The 13,060-nt window shown below is 31.8% G+C and overlaps 1 protein-coding gene across 1 annotated transcript; it reads right to left on the bottom strand.

Annotated features, from left to right (window-relative positions):
- Positions 1-1,035: 1,035 nt before the first annotated feature.
- Positions 1,036-5,155, bottom strand: LOC149528625 (beta-amylase 1, chloroplastic-like). The gene is made up of 4 exons (XM_089808873.1): positions 4,659-5,155; positions 3,909-4,119; positions 3,390-3,500; positions 1,036-2,037 (listed from the first exon to the last, which is right to left on the bottom strand). The coding sequence occupies exons 1-4, from the start codon at positions 5,084-5,086 to the stop codon at positions 1,303-1,305; spliced, it is 1,485 nt and encodes a 494-aa protein (XP_089664999.1). The 5' UTR covers positions 5,087-5,155; the 3' UTR covers positions 1,036-1,302.
- Positions 5,156-13,060: the final 7,905 nt, after the last annotated feature.

Below are 13,060 nucleotides of genomic sequence, written 5' to 3'. Positions count from 1 at the left end.
CTATTTACCTATTTTCCCATGAAAGAATACTTTACCAAAACAAATTATCATTTGAAGTCTATAAATTTTCTAAGTCATGTCATATACAATAATACGGTAGGTAGTCTTAATATACGCTTCAAAAGTAGAAAAACAGCCAATACGGCCATCAAATTCCAGTCTACTTGGATGTATAGTTTTTTAAAGGATGCTTTCTTCTTGCTCTCGCAAACCAACACATCTCACCAAGTACTCTTAGACATTGCAAATATCAGTTATATAACTAATGCATTTATTTAATTTGTAGTTTTTTTTGGGGGGGGGGGGTTGTGTTTAGTTTTTAGTTCATTAGAGTTTATTTGTTTTTTTCGTTGTTCTTTTCATCTTTTTTTTTTTTTTTTATCTGTCCTTTGATGCGTTTGAGGTTTGATTTTTAAAGTTCTTTTTAATTTCTCTTTTTCCCTTTTTTCCTTAATCTGTTTTCCTCACTTTTTGTCTTTTTCTTTTCCTCTTAGATTAGTGTCGGTTTGCATATCCCACTATTCTTGCATTCTGTCATACACAATCAATTCCAAAAACAAAAATAGATATTCTTTTTAGAAAGAGCTTAAATTTATATTCTCAACTATATGCAAGTTGATATTATGCTTTGAAAAAATCATCAATCTTATATAATATAATATAAATAATATAAAAAACAAAAAACAAGTTGAGATAGATTATCTTGAATATGCACTAACGACTAACCTTGAAGACTTGAAGTGCATAACTATATATATATATAGACACACACTATTTGAACAATTTATTAAAAAAGTTATTAGCTTATTTTCTTAATTACAAATAACCACAAATAATAGTGCCTACATAAGAATTGTTATTTTCCACTCTCAACTATTACACTACTATTAATTTTTAAAATTTTACATTTTACAAAACGTTTTATAATTTAATCTTATAGTAATGATCTAAATCAACTAAGCATTTAAAATTGAAAATAAAACAAAATTACAATCAAATTAAACCGTAATGCATAGAAATATCCCATCTACAAACTAAAATAAAGTCGGTAGGATGATAAAATAAATAATAAAAAGAGTCAAATTACATCAGGGTTTATGCTCATCAAATACAAAATGAACAGTTGTAGGAGCTCAGAAAAATATAACAGTACTTAATCTGCTTGTGGAGTGATAACAATTAGGCTTGGCAAATGAATTTAACACCATCTTGTCAATCTGTGGAAACCCCAATGTTCACAACCAGTTCTACATTTCGTGTCATTAAAAGTTTGAAGTTTGAAGTCGGTGAGAAATCCATATATTAATAGTGATTGAGCCCGGCATCTGTGTATTCTTCGTTCCCTGAATCCACAACACTCACAATTTCGGACATTTCTTCCACGAAAGAGGCAAATCTATTCCAGTTCTCGCCATGAAATAAGCAATCTTGCATCCTCAAATACGTAAACCCACACAAGGGTTTCATTCTGGAATTCTTTATAATTTGTCTGTATGCAGCTTCATCAAATCTAGGAAGAGCATTCTCTCCACCCATGGCAACCCCACTTTTTCTAGTTGCGACAATAATCTGCTTCACCAAGTTCTCTGGAGAGCACTTTATGTTATGGGGGTTATCCGAGTCTCTCATTTCAAGGCAAGTAAAATTAAAGATTACCCCATGTCTAGAAAACATATGAGCTATGGGAAGATACCCATCATTGAATATAGTATTGTAATACCCTGCAGTTAGCTCTGGTGCGTGTGATTTTGTTAAATAATGCCAGTGGATGCCAGCGACTTTAGCAGCCAGTTTTGCACCAGTACAGCTAAAAATGGGGACAGCAGCTGCCAGAATGATCTCACCATGGAGGAGAAGCATGTCAGAATACCATTTGAGGAAAAAGTGTCCATATGCTGAATTCCAGTCTCCACCTTCACTTTTGAAGAAGTGGGTGTCCTCTGGCCAATTGTTATAGTGACCCGCATTGCTTGGTGGATGACCCCATTTTTCATTGCCAGCGGCTTCAGCTCTAGCTTTAAGGATAGACAGCATGTACTGCAATTATACATGCCAAAAGAAATGATGGAATTATATCAATGTCAACGTATGTTTGAAGTTACAATAGATGTTAACAATAAAATATAAGGAATAGGAATGAATTTTTAACTTATGATATTAGGTTTGAGTTTGAATTAGACTTTGTGGATCAATAAAATTAGAATAAAATTTAATAAGTAAAAATATTATATTAAATATTATAAAATTTGATATATCTTATGATTTAGTTGACAATAATAAATAAGGTAATTCTAAACATAAATAATCTAGAGGAGTGAACTCTCAATTTTGAATGTCTACATACTATTAGAGATCAATGCTAAAAACATTAAACCATAAGACCTAGGGACAACAATGTTACACATTAAGATTTAAGGTTTGAAGGTCAAAGGCTTCATCAACCAATGATAATGTCCATCACAAAGGCCATTTTTAAAGGATGTGGCTATCCTCTAGACAAAATGTACCTTTGGCCAAAATTCTAAAAATCAAAAACAAAACTGATTTTCTTGAAATTTTCATCATTTGTTCTTGATGATCTGCATATGATTTTCTTGAAATTTTCATCATTTGTTCTTGATGATATGCATCTGTTTAATGGAAGATCACTGTAGTTTAGAAGATCTTAAAAAAGTGCATCCTGTCTGGAGGAAAGCAGGCATCATTTTTAAACATCAACAGGTTTGATAATTGATGGTCAAATATAAAAAAAAATTATCTGAGATTAGAAAGATTAAAGGTTCATTATATGATGTGATAAGATACATTATAGAACATCCATAATTAAGATGGTATTTTTAAAAAATTAAAAATTTGATAGTTAATGATTTCTGCAATTAAAATTATAGAGATGAGCATAGGGTATTTGTAGATGTTAAAGTATGGCTAATTTTTTTATAATAGATGAATAATTTTTTTAAATATAATTTAATATTTTTAAGAAAATATCAGAATATACAACTTTGAAAAAAAATATATAATAAATCAATCATTACAAAAGTGCAATTATTCATGCATCTCTCAAAAAATCTTCACTACTAATAGATCTGATCGCTAGTATTTGGTATTATTTTTTGCATCATCCAAAATATCAGCACAAATATAATTGTAGAGATATCTCTAATAATAGAACACGTCTCTATCTAAAAAAATACATCTCAGGGAGCGGGAGACGATCTCCACACGATAAATGTCAAATTAAAATTGTCAATATTTTAGTGGAATTGAACTAATGTGCTAGAATGAACATCCTCGAGGGAAATATGGAGATTCCTCTAAAAGACTCTCTTAAGCCTAATTCAAATATCATAGCATTATGTAGGGGAAGAAAGAGAGAATTTGATCCACACCTTATCATAGCACTGAAAAGCTCCAATTCCAGGGAATTTCCATATCCCATGAGCTTCAGGGTAAGAAGGATATCTCAATTCTCCTGCAGGACCCATTCCTACATGCACTTCCTGCATCATCCATTGTACTTTTGAAAGTAAGCAATCTAGTCACATCAGATGCCTTGCAAATGAAGGTTTCTTGCACTGAAAATATCCAAGGACTATTTCTTTTCAATTAGTAAAGTTCTTACAAAGCTTTCAATCACTAAATTCACAAATATATATAGTTTCACGGATAACATTAAACTTATTATATGAAAAACATGCAACATAAGATCTTATTAACTTTTGTAGAATTTGCAGTATCCGTTGAAAGCCAATATATCTCCTTAAGTCTCAGAAAAGTGATACTCTTGTGATATAATTCATACACTAAATTCTAGTAATTGGGATCTATCCATGCCAATCCTACACAAGAATTAAAATCTGCTCTAACCTGATTATCTCAACAAAAGAATAATAGTTGAGGAGTCTTACAACAATAGTATCACCCAGAAGGTCGTTGAAGTTCTCTTTGAAGCTTCTCATAAAATCAGCATAGCATTGAACGGGGGTTCTCCCTCTTAAGACAGGAAGACTATCACTTCCCAATGAAACATACTCATAGTTTCGCCTGCCCCAGTGATCTGTATACGCCAGGTCCTTATCTTTGTGCATCTCTTCAACCACCCATTTGGGCAAAGAAATACTACACAAAAGCAACAATACCAACACATGCATCTTTTCATCAATTATCATTAATCCAAATCTCAAAGTTTAACTTCATAGAACCACTCCCAACATTAAATTTTATTGAAGAAAATACCTGTTTTATGCTTGAATTACCATTACAATGGCTGAACTCTTCAGTGATTGATTCTTAAGAACCCATTTTTATGAGACCGAGCCATCTTTTATAAGAGATGGTGACATGAATGAAGAGTTGTAATTGAAACTATGCATTAAAACAATTAAATAAGGAAAGGAATATAGGCTATTTTCTAGTGATGTTTTCTGGGTAGATTGTGTTCCTATTTTTGCATGAACATATCTAATAAGTATATGATCGAAAACACAATCTATCGGAAACACAATCTATCTAAAAAACACAGAAAGAAATTGTATTTTAGAACACTACTATCAATCTTGTATTTTAGAACACTACTATCAATTGTATTTTAGAACACTACTATCAATCTGTTTTTTTTTTTTGAAGCTAGAGGAATCTCAAATACTTTACTAACTTACTTGACAGAATCTCCAACATTTCCTCCACACTGATGGAATGACATGACAGTCTGCACTTTTAATCCATGGTTTCTAATCATTTCTACAAGTTCTCTATACGCAGTCCAATTATAGAGGCCGGGAGCTTCCTTCTCAACAATTCCCCACCATACATCTATCATAACTCCTTCAACACCAATACTCTTCAAGGCCTTCAGATTCTCCATGGTTCTTTCTGGCTTATGAACACTATTCTTATGTGTCACAACGTCCAGGGGCAGCATAACAAACACTGTAACACCTCTTGTTTTCTTTGTTTCGCCCGTTATTATATCTGGGTATGCCTCAGAATCAGCTGATCTATGATGTGAAGCATTCTTCCATTCATTTGTGGCATGTGAAATGCCATTCGATTCAACAGCAATACCATCAGAGGGAGCATTTCCCATTATAATGTCTGTGTGAGAAGCAAAATCTAAGAAGCGGATTTGGTGATATTTACTTCTGAGGACCAAGAAACTGATGGTTTATTTTGGCAGGTAAACAAGTCGCTTGTCATATATATTAAGGTGCTGACTAATAAGCATCTTGGCAATAACAAAAGAATTTATTCTTTTCCAATTATTACTTTGCTTTATTATTGGATGGTGTCAATAGGAATTTGAATGAATAAAGAAAATCTTTAGCATCAGAATATAGTTATAATTGTAAAAGAATAAGTTATTATTCAGTGTCAAGATTCTTATGCTAAAGGAATTGTTTACTTGTTAAAATAAGTCATTGTTTCTTAGTCTTTTTAAAGGAATAATGTATGTTTTAGTTATGTTTTGATTAAAAGGAGTTGTATAATATTATAACTAACAATCTAATTTTAGGGTGCAATGTCTAGGTCGAAGAGATATTGAACTTAAATTTAAGAGAAATTTTGATTTTTTTCCCCTATATGTTTGTGCACCTAATAAGATCATTTGGAAAACTATTTGGTAAATGTTTGAATAGGGTTAGTTTGATCATAATTTTAATTGTAAATAATATCATAATCCAAATTGTAAACACAACCCTAACCCTGATAATAAAATAAACCTAAACCATTATCTTAACCCTAACCTTAACTTCAACAAAAAAAAACCAACCATATTCATAAATCTAACCTCAATCCTAACATTAATGGTAAAATATAACCGTAATACTAATCATGATGTAAGCCTTATACTAACAAAACTTGTTATTGTAAACCCTAACATGACCCAAACATTAAATCATATTCCTAAACAAGATCATGAACCAAAATCTAAACTTGATCCTTTCTTTGAGCATGACATAAACAAATTGTAAGGCCAAATATTAACCATAGCCAAAACCCTAACTCTAACCGTAATTTAAACAATTACCTTAACTTCAACCAAAAACCTGACCATATTCATAAATCTAACCTCAATCCTAACCTTAATGGTAAAACCTAACCATAATACTAATTATGGTGTAAGGCTTATACTAACAAAACTTATTACTATAAACCCTAACATAACCAAAACATTAAATCACATTCCCAAAAAAGATCATGAACCAAACTATAAACTTGATCCTTTCTTTGAGCATAACATAAACCTAGATGCTTATCCAAATTGTAAGCCCAAATATTAACCATAGCCAAAACCCTAACTCTAACCATAATTTAAATGAATAAAGAAAATCTTTAGCATCACAATATAGTTATAATTGTAAAAGAATAAGTTATTATTTAGTGTCAAGATTCTTATGACAAAGGACTTGTTTACTTGCTAAAATAAGTCATTATTTCTTAGTCTTCTAAAGGAATAAGGCATGTTTTAGAACAAGTATGTTTTGATTAAAGGCAGTTGTATAATATTATAACTAGTAATCTAATTTTAGGGTGCAATGTCTAGGTCGAAGAGATGTTGAACTTGAATTTAGAAGAAATGTTGGTTTTTTTTTCTATATGTTTATGCAACTAATAAGATCATTTGGAAAACTATTTGGTAAATGTTTGAATAGGGTTAGTTTAATCATAATTTTAATTGTAAATAATATCATAATCCAAATTGTAAACGCAGCCCTAACCCTAATAATAAAATAAACCTAAACCATTATCTTAACCCTAACCTTAACTTCAACCCAAAAAACTAACCATATTCATAAATCTAACCTCAATCCTAACCTTAATGGTAAAACCTAACCATGCTACTAATCATGATGTAAGGCTTATACTAACAAAACTTGTTACTATAAACCCTAACATAACCCAAACATTAAATCATATTCTTAAACAAGATCATGAACCAAGCTCTAAACTTGATCCTTTCTTTGAGCATGACATAAAACTAGGCACTTGTCCAAATTGTAAGCCCAAATATTAACCAAAACCTTAACTCTAACCATAATTTAAACAATGATTTAAACCATTATGTGAACTAGAATTGTAATTGTAAATGTTGATCATAACCCTTTAAATGGTAATAGTAATGAAGATGTAAACCTTCACCCTAACCATTATTGTAATTATAATCTTAACCCTAATGATAGGTTAACTACATAAAAAATGATAAAACTTGTCTAGCAAAGGTCTTTGCCTAGAGACTATTAGGATAAGATGACTCAACCTTAGGATATTTTATTAGTTAATTATTTATACATTTTTGGAAATATGCTAAACAATAATAGACTTGAGAAAAAATCTAAAAGATAATCTTTTTGGCATATTCTCTTGGATTTATTTGTATTCAAGAGTTGTGCACAAAGGAAGTATCTAATAGGTTTTAAATACATTAAATATAGACACTTAAAAATAATTTTATTTTGCATGGAAGAACTATAAATGCAACGTGCTATCATAGAAATCAGAGAGATGAGGAGTTCGTTATGGAGGGATATGCTACCAATTTTCTCTAGGATGGAACAAGATGTAAATCTCAATGTGAAAGCTAAAAAATTATTGTAAGTTTTTGTTTTAAATAACAAATTAGCTTGATTTTTTGTATTGTGGATTTTTCTATGTGGAAATATCTCCCATGTATACTTGTATTTTCTATCATGTCTTTGTTAGAAAAAATAGTCCACCAAGATAACTAAGGGGGGAGGGGGCTGGCAAATCAATTATCCAACAATTAAAACATTTATCAACTTTAAACAATCTTTTCCATTCAACCAAAGTAAACAACAACCATAACAAGATGCACATAGACAATTAAACCATATGTGTTAACTAGGGAAACCCTTGATCAAATGGGAAAACCCCTGTGGGAACGATGCCCACAAGATGATGTACTAATGTAAATGTTTCTTGTTAGAGGATGGACCATGTTAGATTATAACATTTAGTACATATGAGTCCCTGTTAGGAGACTTTGAATCCTTGTTAGAATATTCCAACCCTATTAGGAGTTGTGCCAACCCTATTAGGAGTTGTAGAAGACAGAAGGACCCACTATCCAAACAGCTTCTAGGTAAAGATCACCAAACTCACTATCCAACTGATCTCTCAACTATTCCTTGTAGAAAAATTTAATGTATTGTACTTTAACTTCTTTCCTCTATCCTATCAATGGAACCAATCATTGTCAAACCTTTTAGACTAGATCATGAACCTCAAATCCAAGTATCCAAGTTTGGATCACACAATAAAACCTCGGCAATGAAGTTTCCTTCACCTTCGCTTTTCTCTACTCAACTTCATATTCCACTCTTTGTGTCACTTGCAATCACTTCACTTTGATTCTCATGATAAAGGAAAATGTCCTTTCTTTATATCGAATCCATAAAATAGTTCCCTGATTCAGTTATTATGCCTTCTCAATTAAATATTATAGGACCACATCAGAACACATTACACTTAGCGATAATATCAATCTTCTACCTTGCAACTTGAATATCTTTCCATATACATAACATTATGACAAGGAAACTTAACCATGTCATTTCCAACATGTCTTCTTCACATCTTTAACTTTGGCTTCTCAGAATAACAACTCTGTTAAGAGATATAACAAGTTTACAAGAACATGCCTTTGTAAACTCTATCTCAGAACAGTCTTTACCAAAACTTGTATAACTTCTTCTAGACTTAACATCTTGTGCTTTTGAGGTTAGCTACATATACTAGACACTTAGTAGTATCTCACTTTAACCTCTCTAGTGAATGTACTCAACAATCATTTGTACCATCTTGATCTTTTCATTGTTCTTTTGTCAAATACCACAGAAAACTACTATGTTGAGATTAATGAAAACACGGTCATGAATGTAACATATCATCATGATAATGATCTGATCATGTTTCTATAATACTCCCCCATAGTAATATCATCAGCATTCATGCTTCCAACAATCTCCTTTGGCATTGATGGAAACATAGATGAAAAACCTCTACTTCCAAAAAATACCAATTGCAAAAGACTGTTAATCTTTCTTTTCAAATCCTCTTCATCAATCATTCTCCCCCATTGATATACCTCAATATGCTTTATATCAAACTATTTTTCCATGCTATACTTCTTTGACATGTTTACTTCTTCAACCTATTTTTCACGCTAAACTTCTCCCTCATTGGCATCAATGTCAAAGGTTTTAGCACCCAACAATCTCTACAACAACTATTTCTACCTATCTCAAGTGTCCAAAGACACTATTCAAAACAACATCCAAAAAGAGTCCTAAATGATTCTTACCATCATAAATACTCCACCATATAGGAAGCATCAACATCAGTCCAAACCAATAATAGTGCTCTATTAGAGTGGATTGATGCACTCTTGCATCATCTACTCTAATGTAGGAAGGGGCATAACCCCTAGCATACCTTGTAAATGCTCAAAAGTCTCTTTGGAAAGAGGCTTAGTGAAGATATATGCAATCATCTCTTTAGTGCTCACACACTCCTATCTAATTTCCTTTTCTACAACTTTCTCTTTCAACATGTGATACTTGATAGAAATGGGATTAGTCTTAGAATGCAACACTAGATTCTTAGACATATTTACTATGTTTGTGTTGTCACAATGTATGACAATAGGTTTACTAAAAAAATTTCTTATATCCTTGAGCATCTACTTCATCCAAACAACTTGATTACAATTTTTTTCTACTACAACATATTCTACTTTTTTTGTACTTTGTGAGGTACAATCCTACTTCTTGCTTAGCCAAGAAACCAATCTTCCTCCATGAAAGAAGGCTCCACCAATGGTGCTCTTTTTTCATCCATAATGCCTACCTAACCAAAATCATTATAGGAATATATAGTGAAATCATTTGATCTATCATACCACAATCCAAACTTTGGTGTTCCTTTCAGGATTCTAAATATCTTTTTGACTACTGCATAATGTGCTTCTCTAGGATTAGCTTGGAATCTTGCAACAATTTCAATTACATTTGTTATATTCGGCCTTGTGTGATTTAGATATTGCAATCCTTTGCTCATAGATCTGTACTTCTTCTGCTCAACAATGGGTGTCTCATCATTTGTAGATAACTTATGTTGAGCTACCATAGGTGTTCCAATAGGTTTACATGTTTCCAAACCAAACCTTTTAAATAAATATTTCAAATACTTAGTCTGGGAAATAAAGATTCCTTCTTTAGCCTGCACAATTTGTAATCCTAGAAAATATTTCATCTCTCCTATCATGCTCATCTCAAATTCCTTTTTCATTTCTTCTAAAAACTTGTCTCTTTCATCATCATTTCCTCCAAATACATTATATCATCAAAAAAATTACCAAGATCATTAATCCATCATCAATTTCTTTCCAATAGAGATTACTATCTATCCTACCTTTGTTATATCCAAGCTTTGTCAAATGCTTGTCCAACCTTGCATACTAGGTTTTCAATGCTTGATTCAAGCCATACAATACTTTCTTTAGTCTGCATACTATGTCCTTGTCATCTATCAAAGGACAACCTTCAGGTTGCTCTATGTACACCTCTTCTTCAAGTTCTCCATTCAAAAATGTAAACTTGATATCCATCTAATATACTTTGAATTTCTTATATGTTGCATATGCTAAGAATAACCTTACTACTTCTATTATTGCCACAAGAGCATAGGCCTCATCATAGTCTATTCCTTCTTGCTATGAGTAACCTTTACATACCAATCTTGCTTTGTTCCTTACAACTTCACATTTTTCATTCATCTTGTTTCTGAATACTCATTTACTTCCTATCACATTCTTATCTGTTGGTTTGGAGACCAATTCCCATGTTTTATTCTTTACTATCTAACCCAATACCACTTTCATAACTTGCTTCTAATGGTCATCTTTACATGCTTCTTCTACATTCTTAGGTTCAACTTGATATATCAAACATAGTTCTTCATTGATTCTTCTTCTTTTCATCACACTTTATCTTTTCTTCTGATGATCTACTTGGGTGGATGATTCTTTGTCATATTTTTAACCAAAGTAGGAGTTTCTATCTCAACTCTTATCTGTGTTGAAGGTTCTAAGCTTTGTTCCTACTTTGGCTCTCCTTCATTCTGCAAATCATTTTAGTCTCAAGGAATACTGCATCAATCCTTGGTTTAGTAACAACATCATCATCTAAATTATTTAATCAACTATTCTTTCTTGTATCCTAAAGTTCTCATCAACTCTCATATTTAAACTTTCCATAATAGTTTTAATTCTCAGAGTATAACTTCTATAAGCCTTGATTTTCAATGAATAACGAAGAAACATACCTTCATCATTTCTAGCATCAAACTTACCAATATCATCATCTCTTTTGATAGAACACTTACTACCAAAAATTATGAAATACATAACTGTAGGTGAGTGACCAAACCATAGTTCATAAGGGGTTTTGTTTGTGTCTTTCTTAACTTGCATTATGTTCATAGTGTAGACTATTGTATTCAAAGCTTCTCTCCAGAACATCTTGGATACATCATTCTCAACCAACATAGCTCTTGCTACTTCTATTACTGACCTATTTCTTCTCTCTACTATACCATTTTGTTCAATGGTTCTTGGAGCTGATAACTATCTTTTGATTCCATTAGCTTCACAAAAGATGCTAAACTCATTTGAAGTAAATTCTCCACCTCTATATGATCTTAAACATTTAATCTTCATGGCTGATTCATTCTCAACTATATTCTTGAATATCTTGAACTTATCAAATGCCTCAAATTTCTCTTTAGGAATGCAACCCACATCATTCTAAAAAATTCATCAACTAAAATCATGAAATATCTTTCACCACAGAATCCTTTAGTCTTTGTAGGACCAGTGAGATCTATATGTACAATCTCCAATTTTGCTATAGTAGTAAACTTCTTGTTGGGAAAAGAAGTCTTTTTATGCTTTGCCAAAACACATTCCTTATGAATTGTGTTAGTAGGTTTTACAATCTTAGGAAAATCTCTAAATGCAAACATACTACTAGTCTTCACAATACTGTCAAAGTTTATATGACCAAATATCCTATGCTATAACCAACTGTCATCTACCTTTACAACCAAACATGTCATTTTAGTAGGATTCAACTAAAATACATTACCTCTAGATTTGGTTCCTATTCTAATTACCTTTCCATCTTTTTCTCAGATCATGCATGTCTTCTCAGTGAACTAAAAGTAATAACCTCTATCCACTAGTTGTCCAACACTCAAGAGATTGTTCTTCAAACCATCAACAAAATATACATCCTTAGTATTAGTTTTACCATCAAGAGTTATAGATCCAATACCTTTAACTTGGCATGCTACATTTTTTCAACTCTAACAATACCTCCATCTTGACTTTTGAAATCAACAAACTTGTTCATATCACTAGTCATATGATGTGAACAACCACTATCAATTATCCAATCAAATTTCTTTTAAACTTGTGATACCAAAGCTATTTTCTCCAGACTTTTTTCTTTAATTTTTACAAATTCAATTTCAGCATCACTAGCACTCACTACTTGTTCATCAAAATCATCTTCTTAATTTGCATACAAACATTCTCTATCTCTTCTTGTTTTAAATTTTCCTCTATACTTTTTCTCTCTTTTAGGACACTTAGATGCATAATGACCAAATTCATTACAAGTCCAACATTTAAACTAGGTCAAATATTCAAGGGGTACTCTTTCAATCTTTCTATCCTCATCATATATGTTGCTGCTAGCCAAGTCTTCTCTAGCACTTGTGCTCCTTGATAAACTAGGTTGAATATTCAAGGCACTGAAAGTTGTTTCTATTTAGGTCAATTCTCCAGACTGTCTAAGTTCATTCTCAACTACTTCAAGTCTTCCAAGAAATGTCTCCTTTGTGAAATCTTTGGTACAGGAGATTAACAACTATATTATTTGAATTGTTGACTTAAATGGTGGTGTTAAGCTCTTCAATACCCTCCATATCACCTCATCATCTTCTTTGGTTCCTCCTTAAGATCTAATACCTATAGCAA

This window comes from Cupressus sempervirens, chromosome 11 (genome assembly GCF_028749045.1).
Source record: "Cupressus sempervirens isolate cs-2001-9-10 chromosome 11, ASM2874904v1, whole genome shotgun sequence".
Taxonomy (NCBI): Eukaryota; Viridiplantae; Streptophyta; class Pinopsida; order Cupressales; family Cupressaceae; genus Cupressus; species Cupressus sempervirens.
This window is presented reverse-complemented; position numbering and strand designations above follow the sequence as displayed.